Source organism: Nothobranchius furzeri, chromosome 6 (assembly GCF_043380555.1).
Source record: "Nothobranchius furzeri strain GRZ-AD chromosome 6, NfurGRZ-RIMD1, whole genome shotgun sequence".
Taxonomy (NCBI): domain Eukaryota; kingdom Metazoa; phylum Chordata; class Actinopteri; order Cyprinodontiformes; family Nothobranchiidae; genus Nothobranchius; species Nothobranchius furzeri.
The window spans coordinates 70,587,301-70,602,985 of NC_091746.1; the positions used below are offsets into that span (position 1 = coordinate 70,587,301).

General features: G+C 47.8%; 1 protein-coding gene across 1 annotated transcript; it reads left to right on the top strand.

Annotated features, from left to right (window-relative positions):
- Positions 1-58: 58 nt before the first annotated feature.
- LOC107375014 (histone-lysine N-methyltransferase Smyd1) lies at positions 59-15,353 on the top strand. Its single transcript, XM_015943352.3, has 10 exons — positions 59-284; positions 3,341-3,517; positions 5,701-5,914; positions 5,999-6,129; positions 6,380-6,418; positions 9,308-9,494; positions 9,578-9,670; positions 9,741-9,904; positions 14,864-15,032; positions 15,107-15,353. The coding sequence occupies exons 1-10, from the start codon at positions 157-159 to the stop codon at positions 15,248-15,250; spliced, it is 1,446 nt and encodes a 481-aa protein (XP_015798838.3). The 5' UTR covers positions 59-156; the 3' UTR covers positions 15,251-15,353.
- The last annotated feature ends 332 nt before the right edge of the window (positions 15,354-15,685 follow it).

Below are 15,685 nucleotides of genomic sequence, written 5' to 3' on the forward strand. Positions count from 1 at the left end.
AGCACCCCCTCCCCCCGATCTGCTGTTGAAGAGGGTGTGGCTTATTTTGATTGGGGGGGGGGGGGGGGGGTCAGATGAAAAAGTCAGACCTTCTCAGCCTGTTTCACCTTCAGCTGATTCCTGCCCCGTCTCCTGGAGGTTTGTCAGATCAGAACCATGACTGGAGGGAACCTGGAGGTGTTTGATGCTGGGGTGAAAGGTCGAGGCCTGAAGGCCACCAAGGAGCTCCACACTGGGGAGGTGATCTTCTCTGAACCCAGTTATGCTGCTGTTGTCTTTGACAGGTAAATGTCTCATGGTTCTAGGTCATGGACCAGTTTGAGCACAGCTTGCTGTTTTCTCCAGATTTTGCGGACTCTGTGGACCACTGTTCGCTACAGTCCTGCGTTCTCATGACCGCAACAGGAAGGCTGTCAGAATGTAACCTGAACTTGACCGTAGTCCAGTTTGGCACCGCTCAGGGTGCAGAGTTGCTGTTCTTCAGAGAGTCAGGAATCAGATTAATGAAGGTAACCTGATCTAGGACCAGCTGCACTCAAGGTGCCTCATCATAAACTAAAGCCCCACCAGATTTAAAACTTTATTAGAATTTCTATTGATTATTTTTGATCCAATGGAAATAAAAGACAACGGAGGGAGAAGAAAGGGGCACAAAAATACTACAGAACCGAGATATCACAGTGCCAAACAATCAAGGGATGTACATGGCCGGGCCCAAAAATAGTCTCCACCTGGCAAACAGGTAGGAGCCTCCTATTGCATAATTACTGCACGGGCAGTTATCTTTCAGCTGCAATAATGTATTTAACCCAACTGGTGCAATGAGCTGCATCTGTTTTCTTAAACAACCATGTGAAAAGACACATCTGGTGGTCGTATTGGTCTGTGTGAGAAGGGTCAGACCATCGGCATGCACCAAGCAGAGAAAACATCTGAGGAGATGCAGGAAACACTAAAACTGGGTTCAGAACTGTCCAACGTAAAAAACTGATGAGTAAAGATGGACCCTGTTCCATATGAGGTTCCGAATGTGCCAGAAATGTTCCAGAGTGATGGTGCATCAGGGTAAGGAGAGGCAGATGAAGTGATGCACCCATCATGCCTAGTGCCTGCTGTACAAGCCTGTGGAGGCAGTGCGATGATCTGGGCTTGCTGCAGTCGGTCTTTGCATTGGACCCTCATGTTACAACACCCTCTAACCGCCATTTTGGGTGTATGACTCACGTTGCTAGGGGAAGCTGCAGCTGAAGAGGAAGCAGAAGAAGAGTCAAATGGATGGATAAAAAGAACAAGGATGAAAACATCCCTACAGGAATAAACTTCTGAAGGAGATTAGAGATTGGTGTCTTCATAAACGGTCTACAGTCGACATCGTAGATCTCTACGACCTCAAAGGAAACAAACGGAGCTTAGATGTTTCATTACTGCTGAAAATTCGTCACCTGAATAAGCGTAGTACTACTTCAAGGTCCTCCGTCCAGAAGCATGACTCCACTAACAGGAGCTGCTCCAGGTTTCATGTCTGGATGAGCCTTAATTAAACACGTAATTATTAATATAAGTTACAAGCAGCTACAGAAACCACACCTACATCAGAGGTTAGGTCTGTTGTCATTTTGATGCTTCCATTGTTTATACACCTAGCTATCCCATCATGCAACGTGCTGCAGCACCTGATACGTCATCTGACAAAGGCTGGTTGGTCAGGTCTAGGTTCAGCAACAGGATGTGCTTCAAGAATGAGGTCAGCTGACTATCTGAATATACTGAGTGTATTCCATCTTCCCTGATGGCACGGCCACATTCCAAGATGACAATGCCAGGATCCATCAGGCTCCAATAGTGAAAGAGTGGTTGAGGGAGCGTGAGACATAATTTTCACACATCGATCGATTGACCACCACATAGTCCAGACCTTAACCCTACTGGGAATCTTTGGGATGTGCAGCGGTCTGACTACCATCATCAATGCAAGATCTTGGTGAAACATTAGTGCAACACTGGATGGAGATAAATCAGGCGACTTTGTAGAAGCTTATTGAATGAATGCCACAGTGAACATGAGTCAAAGCTAAATGCGGTCCAACAAAATATTACAATGTGACCTTTACTCTGTTGGCAGATGTTTGGGCTGGGCAGTACATAACAGCAAAGATGGTTACTGAAAAGCACACAATAATAATCCTTTCATGTGTATTTAGTGCCAACCACATCCCAAGGTAAGTTGTCTGAGAACACCTGAGCCTCTGAATCAGGTGTGTTTAAGAAAAGAAACTTATATCTGCAGTATGGTGGACCTCAGGGGCCTCATGTATCAACTGTACTAACGAACAGATATGTGTGTGTGGCGTGTAGGAACTAATGTACACACTGTGTGGTGTCCATCATGTACCTGTGTGTGGAAACGTTCCTAAACATCAGAGAACTTCAGACACGTGTAGGAACAGCATCTAGTGGTAGAACGGGGAGCCGCTACACCGAAGGTCTCAGTCATCCACACATGTTCCTCATCCACTCATTATTTTACCCAGTAAATAAATATTTATGTGGAAAATTAGCCGAGTCACATAATTGGTGCTAAAACCTATAAAAGACACACGTGACCAACGGCAATCAGACATTGTATCATGGCTGGTCTGTTATTGGAGGATTTGGCAGAGTGTGTTTTCTGGTGGGAACACCTCCTCTGTGAGTGTTCTGATCTGATTACTGAAGAAGATCCTTCTGGAGCTATGCTGGGATTTGGGATCCGCGCGACAGACAAATCGCACAAATCCGATTCCAGTTCATGTTCTATTTTACATCTCTGGCAACCCCCCAGAACCTACTCTGCTCCCTAATCAGCTACATGTTGCCAAGGTAACCTGTCTGAATGACAACTCAGAAGAGGCTGCACTCTCAGACAACATCTTCAGATGAAACTAACTCCGAACAGAACATCTCCTTAAATGTAGCATCTAAATGACAACCCGTTACTCTACCATTGATCAGATCCAATGTTATGTGGAACCACTTTTATTGTTCGGTTGATGAGTGAGGCTCCAGGGCCGTAGGAATAGCAGGAATCAAATCAAATCAACTTTATTTATAAATCAACTTTATTTATAAAGCGCTTTCACATGCCGATGGTGTTTGTCCGGAAGCATAAAGAATGCAACAGGTGATTCCTAACAGGCACAGGTGGGCTGGGAACCAGGACTGACCATCCAAGGAAAAATAAACAGAAGAATTTAAAAGGTTTCAAACAAATGGGACAAGATCTGGTTCTGTAGTTTGTGTCTCTGTAACCTGAGCCTAGAACAGAACCTGCTTATCAGAGAAACCTGTTCTGTCTTCTCAGTTTGGTCTCCCAGGTGTGCCATGGCTGTTTCCGGCACCAGACCAATCTCCATCGCTGTGCTCAGTGCAGGTTTGCCCACTACTGCAACAGGACTTGCCAAACTGCATGCTGGGAGGAGCACAAGCAGGAGTGTGCTGCCATCAGGAGTTCTGGCTTCGTTCCCAACGAGAAGATACGGTAAGAAAAGATGTGGCCCTGGCCTCCAAGCACCACCATGGGGCGCTAAGATTGGGGATTGGGGGCAGACCATCGGGGTAGACTGAAGGTTCCTCAGAAAATCATTGCAGCATTTCTATGACTGGAGTCTGGATCTGGGTGTGACGGAACCAGGACCACTAAAATCAAAAGCTGCAGTTTGATCAAGATTCATTGAAAACATATTTACACTACGATCAGCTTGGTCTGGCCCTAGTAGGGTCATTCACTGTATTTACATTGGAGCTTTCCATGCATTGTCTGTGTTTCCCGTGTGTTTTCTGTGCTGTCCGTGTGTTTTCTGTGTTTCCTGTGTTGTCTGTGTGTTTTCTGTGTTGTCCATGTGTTTCCCGTGTGTTTTCTGTGTTGTCTGCATGCTTCCTGCGTGTTTTCTGTATTGTCCGTGTGCTTCCCGTGTGTTTTCTGTATTGTCCGAGTGCTTCCTGCGTGTTTTCTGTATTGTCCGTGTGTTTCCCGTGTGTTTTCTGTGTTGTCCGTGTGTTTTCTGTGTTGTTCGTGTGTTTCCCATGTGTTTTCTGTGTGTTTTCTGTATTGTCCGTGTGTTTCCCGTGTGTTTTCTGTGTGTTTTCTGTATTGTCCGTGTGTTTCCCGTGTGTTTTCTGTGTTGACCGTGTGTTTTCTGTATTGTTCGTGTGTTTCCCATGTGTTTTCTGTGTGTTTTCTGTATTGTCCGTGTGTTTCCCGTGTGTTTTCTGTGTGTTTTCTGTATTGTCCGTGTGTTTCCCGTGTGTTTTCTGTGTTGTCCGTGTGTTTTCTGTGTTGTTCGTGTGTTTCCCATGTGTTTTCTGTATTGTCCGTGTGTTTCCCGTGTGTTTTCTGTGTGTTTTCTGTATTGTCCGTGTGTTTCCCGTGTGTTTTCTGTGTGTTTTCTGTATTGTCCGTATGTTTCCCGTGTGTATTCTGTGTTGTCTGTGTGTTCTCTGTGTTGTTCGTGTATTTCCCATGTGTTTTCTGTGTGTTTTCTGTATTGTCCGTGTGTTTCCCGTGTGTTTTCTGTGTGTTTTCTGTATTGTCCGTATGTTTCCCGTGTGTTTTCTGTGTTGTCCGTGTGTTTTCTGTGTTGTCCGTGTGTTTTCTGTGTTGTTCGTGTGTTTCCCATGGGTTTCCTGTGTTTTCTGTGTTGTCCGTGTGTTTGCCTTGTGTTTTCTGTATTGTCCATGTGTTTCCCGTCTGTATTGTCCATATGTTTCCCGTGTGTTTTCTGTATTGTCTGTGTGTTTCCCGTGTGTTTTCTGTGTGTTTTCTGTATTGTCCGTATGTTTCCCGTGTGTTTTCTGTGTTGTTCGTGTGTTTCCCATGGGTTTCCTGTGTTTTCTGTGTTGTCCGTGTGTTTGCCTTGTGTTTTCTGTATTGTCCATGTGTTTCCCGTGTGTTTTCTGTATTGTCCGTATGTTTCCCGTGTGTTTTCTGTATTGTCCGTGTGTTTTCTGTGTTGTCCGTGTGTTTCCCATGTGTTTCCTGTGTTTTCTGTGTTGTCCATGTGTTTCCCGTGTGCTTTCTGTGTTGTTCGTGTGTTTCCCGTGTGTTTTCTGTGTTTCCTGTGTCTTTTCTGTGTTGTCCGTGTGCTTCCCTTGTGCTTTCTGTGTTGTCCGCGTGTTTCCTGTGTGCTTTCTGTGTTGTCCGTGTGTTTCCTGTGTGTCTTCTGTGTTGTTCATGTGTTTTCCGTGTGTTTTCTGTGTTGTCCGTGTGTTTCCTGTGTGCTTTCTGTGTTGTCCTTGTGTTTCCTGTGTGCTTTCTGTGTTGTCCATGTGTTTCCCGTGTGTTTTCTGTGCATTTCCACGGCTCAGTGAGAGAGTAGGAAGCTGTGTGCTTCATGTAAGAGTCTCCTAACGCAACACGGCTCACCCACGCATTTACTAACTTGTGGCCCTTAGGAAGGGCACCAGGGACTTCTCTGCACCTCTTCAGTGAAGCTCGCTCATGCCCTCCTTTGTGAGAAGGCTGTGTAAATATGGAAGGCTGTCTGAGACAACAAAACAACCTGACCATTCAGGAGCGAGCTGTCCCCACCTGGCCCAGGACGAGCTGATCAAAGTGTAAATGTGCCACTAGATGTTTTTCTTGTCTAGACTAGAGCCCTAATCAGACTCCTTGGTTCTACTGACCCAAACTCTGCTTCTGCTGACTTGGTTTCCTTTTTGCAGCTTGGCAGCCCGTGTTCTGTGGCGCAGAAGGAAAGACCAAGGTCTGGCTTCAGACAACCAGCTAGTAGCAGTAGACCTCCTGGAGCACCATCTGGACCTTTTGCCTGAAGGAGAACTGAAAAAAGTCCACGAGGACGTGGTCTCCCTGCTGAAATTCTGGTCCGGTACAACACAGCAGAACTCCACTGAGTTCCTGTCTCACATCTTGGGACTGGTTGGTGTTGATTTGATGTTTCCTGAACTGCTGGGACCAAAGCTGTTCCGGTCTTGGTTCCTTATCATTCTTCTGTCTCTGCAGATCAGAAACAACAGCTTCCCTCTGAAGGACCAGAGAGGTCTGCAGGATGTCGGTCTGGGGATCTTCCCCAGTCTGGGTCTGGTGAACCATGACTGCTGGCCCAGCTGCACCGTCACCTTCAACCACGGGAAGTAGGTCCAGCATCCTTCCGCTCCAAAGGCGGGAAGCATCCAGGCGATCCGGAATGCCATTGGTTTTGTCATGAAAGGAAAAACATTCATGCGCCAAACGTTTGGACTCAGAAACCTTTTTCTTTAATATCAAATATTTTTCTTTCTTTTATTTTTTTAAATCAAACAGAATTAAATTTTTTTGTTTGTTTATGGTTAGAAAAAAATGTATTTAAAAAAAATCTAATTTTTAAATGTTTGTTCTTCACAGCCAATCAGCTGTGAGTTCAGCTCTCCATTCTAGGAAGAGGTGAGTAGACCCTAACCCGGAACCAGATTCAGAGCTGAACCCAGAACTGAAACCGAACCCAGACCCAGATCCAGACCCAGACTGTTGGGAGTTTGAATGTAGCCTGGTTGTATGACCCAACTGCGGAGTGACTGATGCTGGATTGGACAGAGCACGCCGTTTGATCTGGAAATGGCAGCGCGAGTCTCGAGAAGAAACGAGGCCGGGCTACGGTTCCGTAAAAGGAAAAAGGCTGACTTAATATTTGTAGACAGTGTAGGTAGGTTGGCTGGTTGGCTGGGAAGCCTGAGAAACTCTGATGAAGGTTCGAGATAAATGATGACTGAGTGCCGAGTTGTGTAGAGGCGCTTCAGTCTCTGGTGGATGATGTGAATGAATGCGCCAGAGAGGGGATGCTGGGAAGTGGAGTCCTAGGTGGTTGTGGATAGAGTGGTGGCAAGCTGGGATGATGGAACCGTGGCAGGACGGCCCCAAGACCAGAAGTCAGAGAGAAGGGATGGATCCAGGATAGACCGTGTGGGCTCCCATTAGCCTCCCTTTGGGCCGTAACCCGCCCAATCGACGAGGTACTGCCAGCCACAGCACGGCAGTGAGCGTCCAGGACGCGGCGCACAGTGTACACCCACTCCCCATCCACATATCCGGGCGGTGGCACCGGGGAAGGGGAAGGAGCCAGAGGAGAGGACACAACAGTCTTAAGCTGGAAAACGTGGAAGACCGGGTGAATCCGGAGAGGTGAACGCAGGAGAAGACAGTAGGTCACCAGGTTGATGACCCTCTGCATTGAGAAGGGACACAGGTAGCGAGGCGAGCTTGCATGACTCCGCAGGCAGCTGTAGATTGGCGGAGGAGAACCACACCTGATCACCCACCTGAAAGGAAGGACCCGGGCGGTGGCGGCATCGGTGTTGTCGGGTGAACCAGCATTAGCCCAGGAAATCACCGCACGGGCCTGGATCTAAGCAAGGTGGCAGCTGTGCACTAGAGCCTGGGCAGCGGGGACCTCTACGTCCGGCACCTGGTGACCGAACAGAGGTGGCTGGTACCCATTACAGGCCTCAAAGGGTGAAACATGAAGATTGTGGGACATCTCCGCCCGCAGAAGGTAGTCCAGCCAGGTGGTTAGTCGTGAGGAGACGAAGCACCTTAAGTATCGGCTGAGCTGCTGGTTCACCCGTTCTGTCTGGCCATTAGTCTGGGGATGGTACCCGGAGGAAAGGCTGGAAGTGGCTCCAACTAGGCGACAGTAAGCTTTCCAGAATCTTGAGGCGAACTGAGGTCCCAGGTCAGAGACCACGTCCTGGGGCAAGCCGTAAAGTCCAACCAAGTTCTGGAGGAGAATCTCAGCCGTCTGCTTGGGAATGGGGAGGCCGCCAAGGGCCACCAGGTGCACGGCCTTGGAAAACTGGTCATTGATAGTCATTGTCACAAAGTGGAAAAGTTTGAATTTAGTTTAAGTTGTATGAGTTGTGTTTTTTTGTTGACGTGCTTATTTTGTGTTTGGAATGTTTTTTTCCCTTTGTGGTACCTCCCAGAGACACTAATTGGAATAAATGGGAACAGGTGTGAAATGACCACAGGTGCAAGGGACTCCAAACAAGGTATAAAAGGAACGAGGAAAGAGTCCAGGAGAGCAGCAGACACCTGAGACATGCATGAGGTCTGAGAGTGAGAGACGCCCCTGGACGGTGACGTCTCTGGCAAGGACACGAACGCCTGACCACCCTGGAACGCAGAACGGCACCTGGAGCACCGTCCTGGGATGTGGACAAGCGACCAAGTGTGGAGGATTGTGAGTTGCCCTCTCCTCCCCCATGTAAGTGGTGCGATGTTGGTGCTGGTACCTCTGCATCTTGTTAGGGCCTTGGGCCGAGGAGGGCGCGGCGTGTCCAAGGAGCGGAGCTGTGCCAGGGGGCTGCAGAGAGACTGGCGGTGTGCGCAGCAGCCAGCGGGCGAGAGGACGATGCTGGAGCCACAGTGGCAGCACACACAGGTTGCTGCAGGAGGTCGACTTTGTGCCTGTCAGCCAAAGGACAAGGTGGGGCAGACTGGGTCCCAGCTAAGTGGGTCAACACGGGTCAGCTGGAGCCAAGAGGTGGCTCCTTGTATTGGACACCGTCCCACCCCTGGTGCTGCACAGTAGGTTTTAGACTGTTTTTAGGACTGCTTTTATGTTTTTACTTCTTCAGCCTCTAAAGGACTTGAACTTTTAGCGGTGTTTTGCTCCTCCAAATAAATGACTGGTTTAGTGTTAAGTGGTTCTTTGGACCATGAGTTGCTTGCTTTCCCCCTTGTATCCGGAACCTGCAGCCGTGGACGGGCTGCTGCGGGGTGACATCATGATGGTATCAAGTTGGGATAAACAATGACTGAGTGCCGAGTTGTGTAGAGGTGCTTCCGTATATAGTCTTTGGTGGATGACGTGAACCAGAGAGGGAATGCTGGGAAGTGGAGTCCTAGGTGCTTGTGGAGAGAGGGGTGGCAAGCTGGGATGATGGAACCATAATAAAAACCCAGACCCAGACCAGGACCCAGATCCAGACTCAGATCTAGACCCAGAACTAGACTGAGACCTGAACCCAGATCCAGACCCAGACCAGGACCTAGACCTAGATCCAGATCCAGACGCAGATCCTGATACAATCCCAGATCCAGACCCAGATCCAGACTCAGATCTAGACCCAGAACTAGACTCAAACCTGAACCCAGATCCAGGCTTGGACCCAGACCCAGAACCAAACCCGGACCCATATCCAGACCCTGATCCTGACCTGGACCTGGACCTGGACCCAGACCTGGACTTGGACCCAGACCCAAAGGAGAAGTTAGCTGAATCTGAGTCAGAAGCAGAGGTGGATTCCTCTCATCCAGCTGACCTTCTTTCTCCAGGATGGAGCTCCGAGCTCTGAGAACCATCCCAGAGGGCGAGGAGGTGACCATCAGCTATGTGGACTTCTTGAATCTATCAGCTGATCGGCAGAAGCAGCTGAAGGAGCATTTTTACTTCGACTGCAGCTGTGAGCACTGCAGCAGGAGCGTCAGCGATGACCTGATGTCAGCAGCAGCAGAGACTAAAGTCAGTCAGGAAACTGGTTCTGGTTTCTACCAGATCATCAAAACTCTAATCCCTAAACAGCTGTATGTGTGTTTGACCCTCAGCCTCCTGCTGAGAAGGTCAAAGAGGTCACAGCCTTCAGTAAGGAGAGTCTGGAGAAGATAGAAAAGGCTCGTGATGCTGGAGATCACAGTGAGGTAACCGTGATGTTCTGCTGTAGGTTCTCTCTAGTTCTCCTTCCTCTGAAATCCTCCTGTTGGGCTGCAGGTGCTGAAGCTGTGTCAGGAATGTTTGGAGAAGCAGGAGGGGGTTGTGGCCAACACTCATCTGTCCAGACTCCGTGTGCTCAGTGTGGCGTCTCAGGTGCTCTCTCATCTCAAGAAGTTTTCTGAGGCTGCAGAGTTGGCCCAGAAGATGGTGGAAGGGTACATGTGAGTGATCCATAGTAAAAGGCACGGTTCTGGTGTTGGACAACCAACTTCAGCAGATTGTTTGTTTATCCAGGGTTTTATAGGTGATTGGTGCCAGTTCTGATTACCTAGAACCAGGAAATTATATCTATAAATAATATATAATCTAACAAGCTCATGAACAGGATGCATGGTGGTTCTGCTGCCTTGCAGCGTGAAGGTTGCTGGTTTAAATGCCTGTGAAGTTAGAACGTTCTCCTAATGCATGTGTGGAGTTAGCATGTTCTGCATGTGTGGAGTTAGCATGTTCTCCTCATGCATGTGTGGAGTTAGCATGTTCTCCTCATGCATGTGTGGAGTTAGCATGTTCTCCTCATGCATGTGTGGAGTTAGCATGTTCTTCTCATGCATGTGTGGAGTTAGCATGTTCTCCTTATGCATGTGTTAACATATTCTCCTCATGCATGTGTGGAGTTAGCCTGTTCTCCTCATGCATGTGTGGAGTTGGCGTGTTCTCCTCATGCATGTGTGGAGTTGGCGTGTTCTCCTCATGCATGTGTGGAGTTAGCATGTTCTCATGCATGTGTGGAGTTGGCGTGTTCTCATGCATGTGTGGAGTTAGCATGTTCTCATGCATGTGTGGAGTTAGCGTGTTCTCCTCATGCATGTGTGGAGTTAGCATGTTCTCATGCATGTGTGGAGTTAGCGTGTTCTCATGCATGTGTGGAGTTAGCCTGTTCTCCTCATGCATGTGTGGAGTTAGCGTGTTCTCCTCATGCATGTGTAGAGTTAGCATGTTGTCATGCATGTGTGGAGTTAGCGTGTTCTCATGCATGTGTGGAGTTAGCATGTTCTCATGCATGTGTGGAGTTAGCATGTTCTCCTCATGCATGTGTGGAGTTAGAGTGTTCTCCTCATGCATGTGTGGAGTTAGCCTGTTCTCCTCAAGCATGTGTGGAGTTGGCGTGTTCTCCTCATGCATGTGTGGAGTTAGCGTGTTCTCATGCATGTGTGGAGTTAGCATGTTCTCATGCATGTGTGGAGTTAGCCTGTTCCCCTCATGCATGTGTGGAGTTAGAGTGTTCTCCTCATGCATGTGTGGAGTTAGCCTGTTCTCCTCAAGCATGTGTGGAGTTAGCGTGTTCTCCTCATGCATGTGTAGAGTTAGCATGTTCTCATGCATGTGTGGAGTTAGCATGTCCTCCTCATGCATGTGTGGAGTTAGCATGTTCTCATGCATGTGTGGAGTTAGCGTGTTCTCCTCATGCATGTGTGGTGTTAGCATGTTATCATGCATGTGTGGAGTTAGCATGTTCTCATGCATGTGTGGAGTTAGTGTTGTCTCCTCATGCATGTGTGGAGTTGGCGTGTTCTCTTTGAGTTTAGGATCAAACAATGTGTGGGACCGCTGGAGCAGCTGTGGCTACAAGGGTCCCTTTATTAACAATAATTATGGCCTTATTAAGCATTAGTAAACCTGTTACATTTCCTCCAATGAGAGAAACCATGCACCCATCTGACAAACAATTTTTGCTGTGCCAGTGCGACCAGCTGATTGACAGCTTCGGATGCCCATGCCCACGCCCCTCTGTCACCATTGATCTGGCTTTGTGTAGCGTGTCATGATCATGAGTGGCTGCACCCGTGGGTGCAGCATAAAGGCTGTTTGGTGCAACTCCGAAGAGTTGAGACTGATCAGAGAGATCTTTTGGAGGCTGATGTGAGTTTCAAAAAGCTCCAAACACTTTTAACCATCGTTAAAGTATTCTGACCAGTACTCAGTGACCCAGGCTGCGTTTTCACGATAATAAACGATAAGTTACCTGTACTTTTAAAGCATCTTTCCGAGTCAGAGGACTCCATTGAAGCCACAGCTGTTCCAGCACTCCCTCCATCCACAACCAGCAGGTAAAGAGGGTGGTGTGTCTTGCCCAATGTTATGACTCACAGGGCCAGGATTCAAACCTGCAGCCCACTGATTGCACGGGGAACTGCTAACCCCTGAGCCACCGTAGCCCCAATGTGAGAAATGATAACCTGTTATGAGCCATTTACAAAATGTGTCCATCCTGATCGCTTCACAGAACTTTCAGACATTGTGCCTAACATCAAAAGGTGTTTGGAGCTTATCCTAGTCCTAACCCTCATCTGGAGATCATCCCAACAGAAATTCATCAGGAAGTTTTCTGCAGGGATCAGGAGGTGAAACTTTTCATGAGGACAATGATGAATTCCACTGTGCAGCACGGTGGTGGTAGCAACATGATGGAGCAGTGTTTCACAGCAGGACATGAAAGAGATTTCTGATTATTTCCAGCTGACGTCTTTAAATTCTAAGTTGAAATAAATGATAAACTCTATTTCTGGTTCACTGGGTGATAAAGAGTTGGACTCCGCCAAGGCTGCCCTTTGTCACCGATTCTGTTCATAACCTTTGTGGACAGAATTTCTAGGTGCAGCCAAGGTGTGGAGGAGATCTGTTTTGGTGGTCTGAGGATCAGGTCTCTGCTTTTTGCAGATGATGTGATCCTGCTGGCTTCATCAGAACGTGTTCTCCAGATTTCACTGGAGCGGTTTGCAGCCGAGTGTGAAGCAGCTGGGATGAGAATCAGCTCCTCTAAATCTGAGACCGTGGTCTTGATTCGGAAAAGGGTAGAATGCCTTCTCCGGGTCAGGGATGAGGTCCTGCCCCAAGTGGAGGAATTTAAGTATCTCAGGTTCTTGTTCACAAGTGAGGGAAAACTGGAGCGTGAGATCGATAGGCGGATTGGTGCTGCGTCTGCAGTGATGCGGGCATTGTACCGGTCTGTCGTGGTGAAGAGAGAGCTGAGTCAGAAGGCGATGCTCTCAATTTACCGGTGGATCTACGTTCCTACCCTCACCTACAGGTGCTGGCCAGTAAATTAGAATATCATCAAAAGGTTGAAAATATTTCAGTAATTCCATTCAAAACATGAAACTTGTACATTATATTCATGCAATGCACACAGACCAATGTATTTCCGATGTTTATTACGTTTAATTTTGATATTTATAGGTGACAACCAATGAAAACATCAAATCTGGTATCTCAGAAAATTAGAATATTCTAAAGGCCAATGAAAAAATGTTTGTTTCTCTAATGTTGGCCAACTGAAAAGAATGAACATGAAAAGAATGTGCATGTATAGCACTCAATACTTAGTCGGGGCTCCTTTTGCCTCAATAACTGCAGTAATGCGGCGTGGCATGGACTCGATCAGTCTGTGGCACTGCTCAGGTGTTATGAGAGCCCAGGTTGCTCTGATAGTCGTCTTCAGCTCCTCTGCATTGTTGGGTCTAGCGTATTGCATCCTCCGCTTCACAATACCCCATAGATTTTCTATGGGGTTAAGGTCAGGCGAGTTTGCTGGCCAATCAAGGACAGGGATACCATGGTCCTTGAACCAGGTGCTGGTGGTTTTGGCACTGTGTGCAGGTGCCAAGTCCTGTTGAAAGGTGAAGTCTGCATCCCCATAAAGTTGGTCAGCAGCAGGAAGCATGAAGTGCTCTAAAACTTCCTGGTAGACGGCTGCATTTACCCTGGACCTCAGGAAACAGAGTGGGCCAACACCGGCAGATGACATGGCACCCCACACCATCACTGACGGTGGAAACTTTACACTGGACCTCATGCAACGTGGATTCTGTGCTTCTCCGCTCTTCCTCCAGACTCTGGGTCCTTGATTTCCAAAGGAAATGCAGAACTTGCTTTCATCAGAAAACATAACTTTGGACCACTCAGCATCAGTCCAGTCCTTTTTGTCCTTGGCCCAGGCGAGACGCTTCTTGCGCTGTTTCATGTTCAAGAGTGGCTTGACACACGGAATGCGACACCTGAATCCCATGTCTTTCATGAGTCTCCTCGTGGTGGTTCTTGAAGCGCTGACTCCAGCTGCAGTCCACTCTTTGTGGATCTCCCCCACATTTTTGAATGGGTTTGTCGTCACAATTCTCTGCAGGGTGCGGTTATCCCTAGAGCTTGTACACTTTTTTCTACCACATTTTTTCCGTCCCTTCGCCTGTCTGTTAATGTGCTTGGACACAGAGCTCTGCGAACAGCCAGCTTCTTTAGCAATCACCTTTTGTGTCTTGCCCTCCTTGTGCAAGGTGTCAATGATTGTCTTTTGGACAGCTGTTAAGTCAGAAGTCTTCCCCATGATTGTGGTGCCTTCAAAACAAGACTGAGGGACCTTTTAAAGGCCTTTGCAGGTGTTTTGAGTAAATCAGCTGATTAGAGTGGCAGCAGGTGTCTTCTATATTCAGCCTTTTCAGAATATTCTAATTTTTTGAGATACCAAATTTGGAGTTTTCATTAGTTGTCACTTATGAATATCAAATTTAAATGTAATGAACATTGGAAATACATTGGTCTGTGTGCATTGCATGAATATAATGTACAAGTTTCACGTTTTGAATGGAATTACTGAAATATTTTCAACCTTTTGATGATATTCTAATTTACTGGCCAGCACCTGTATGGTCACGAGCTTTGGGTAGTGACCGAAAGAACGAGATCGCGGATACAAGCGGCCAAAATGAGTTTTCTCCGCAGGGTGGCTGGGCTCTCCCTTAGCGATAGGGTGAGAAGCTCGGCCATCTGGGAGGGGCTCGCAGTAGACCCGCTGCTCCTCCACATCGAGAGGAGCCAGTTGAGGCGGCTCGGGCATCTGGTCAGGATGCCTCCTGGACGCCTCCCTGGTGAGGTTTTCCAGGCACGTCCAACCCAGAGGAGACCTAAAGGTAGACCCAGGACCCGGTGGAGGGACTATGTCTCTCATCTGGCCAGGGAACGCCTTGGGATTCCCCGGAGGAGTTGGCCCAAGTGGCTGGTGAGACGGAAGTCTGGGCCTCTCTGCTTAGGCTACTGCCCCCGCGACATGACCTTGGATAAGTGGAAGAGGATGAATGGATGATAAAGTGGACCTTCATGTAACAGACCCCTCCTCCCCCCTCTGACAGGAAGCTGTACCACCCTAACAACGCCCAGCTGGGCATGGCCTTGATGAGGGCAGGTGTCACCTACTGGCATGCAGGTCAGATCGAGGAGGGCCACAAGATGATCTGTGAGGCTTACAGAATCTTGATGATCACCCATGGACCCAACCACTCCATCACCAAAGACCTAGAGGTACCATGGTACAAATGGATGACAATGCTCTCAGAACCGGATCACTGACGATGACCTCCCTCCATTTTTTTCAGTCAATGAGGACACAGACCGAGATGGAGCTGAAGATGTTTAAGGAGAATGACCTCAACATGAAAGCTGCTGAGAAGAAGCTGCAGATGACCACCAGCAGCAGCTCTGCTGAAGAAAACGTTAAAGAGTTTCTTCGCAAACAGTAAAGGAACCAGAGGTCTTGATATGAGACCAGACCAGATCTAGACCAGGTCCTGGTCCGAGTCTTAGTCATGAGAAGAAATAAAACTGTACATTATCTCCAACAAAGATGGACTTTATTAATATCTTCAAGATTAATCATTTTGGTTCAAATAGAACAACCCAGAACTTCTGATCCAGTTCTGATCTTCTCCCAGTGAGGGAGTTCTGGATCACAAGTTCTACAGACTTCCAAAGCTACAAACATCTTCAGTTCTCATGGATCCGGCTTGTTTCAAATACACGTTATATTTATACACAAGGTTCGATGGAACCTTTGGTTCCTTCCCAAAGAACATCTACCATGAAGACTTGATGATTACGAAGAGAAAACAGAAACCACAAAGTCTAAGGGTTCAGTCGGGTCCTGGTCTTTAGAGTCAACCACCCTGCAGATGTTA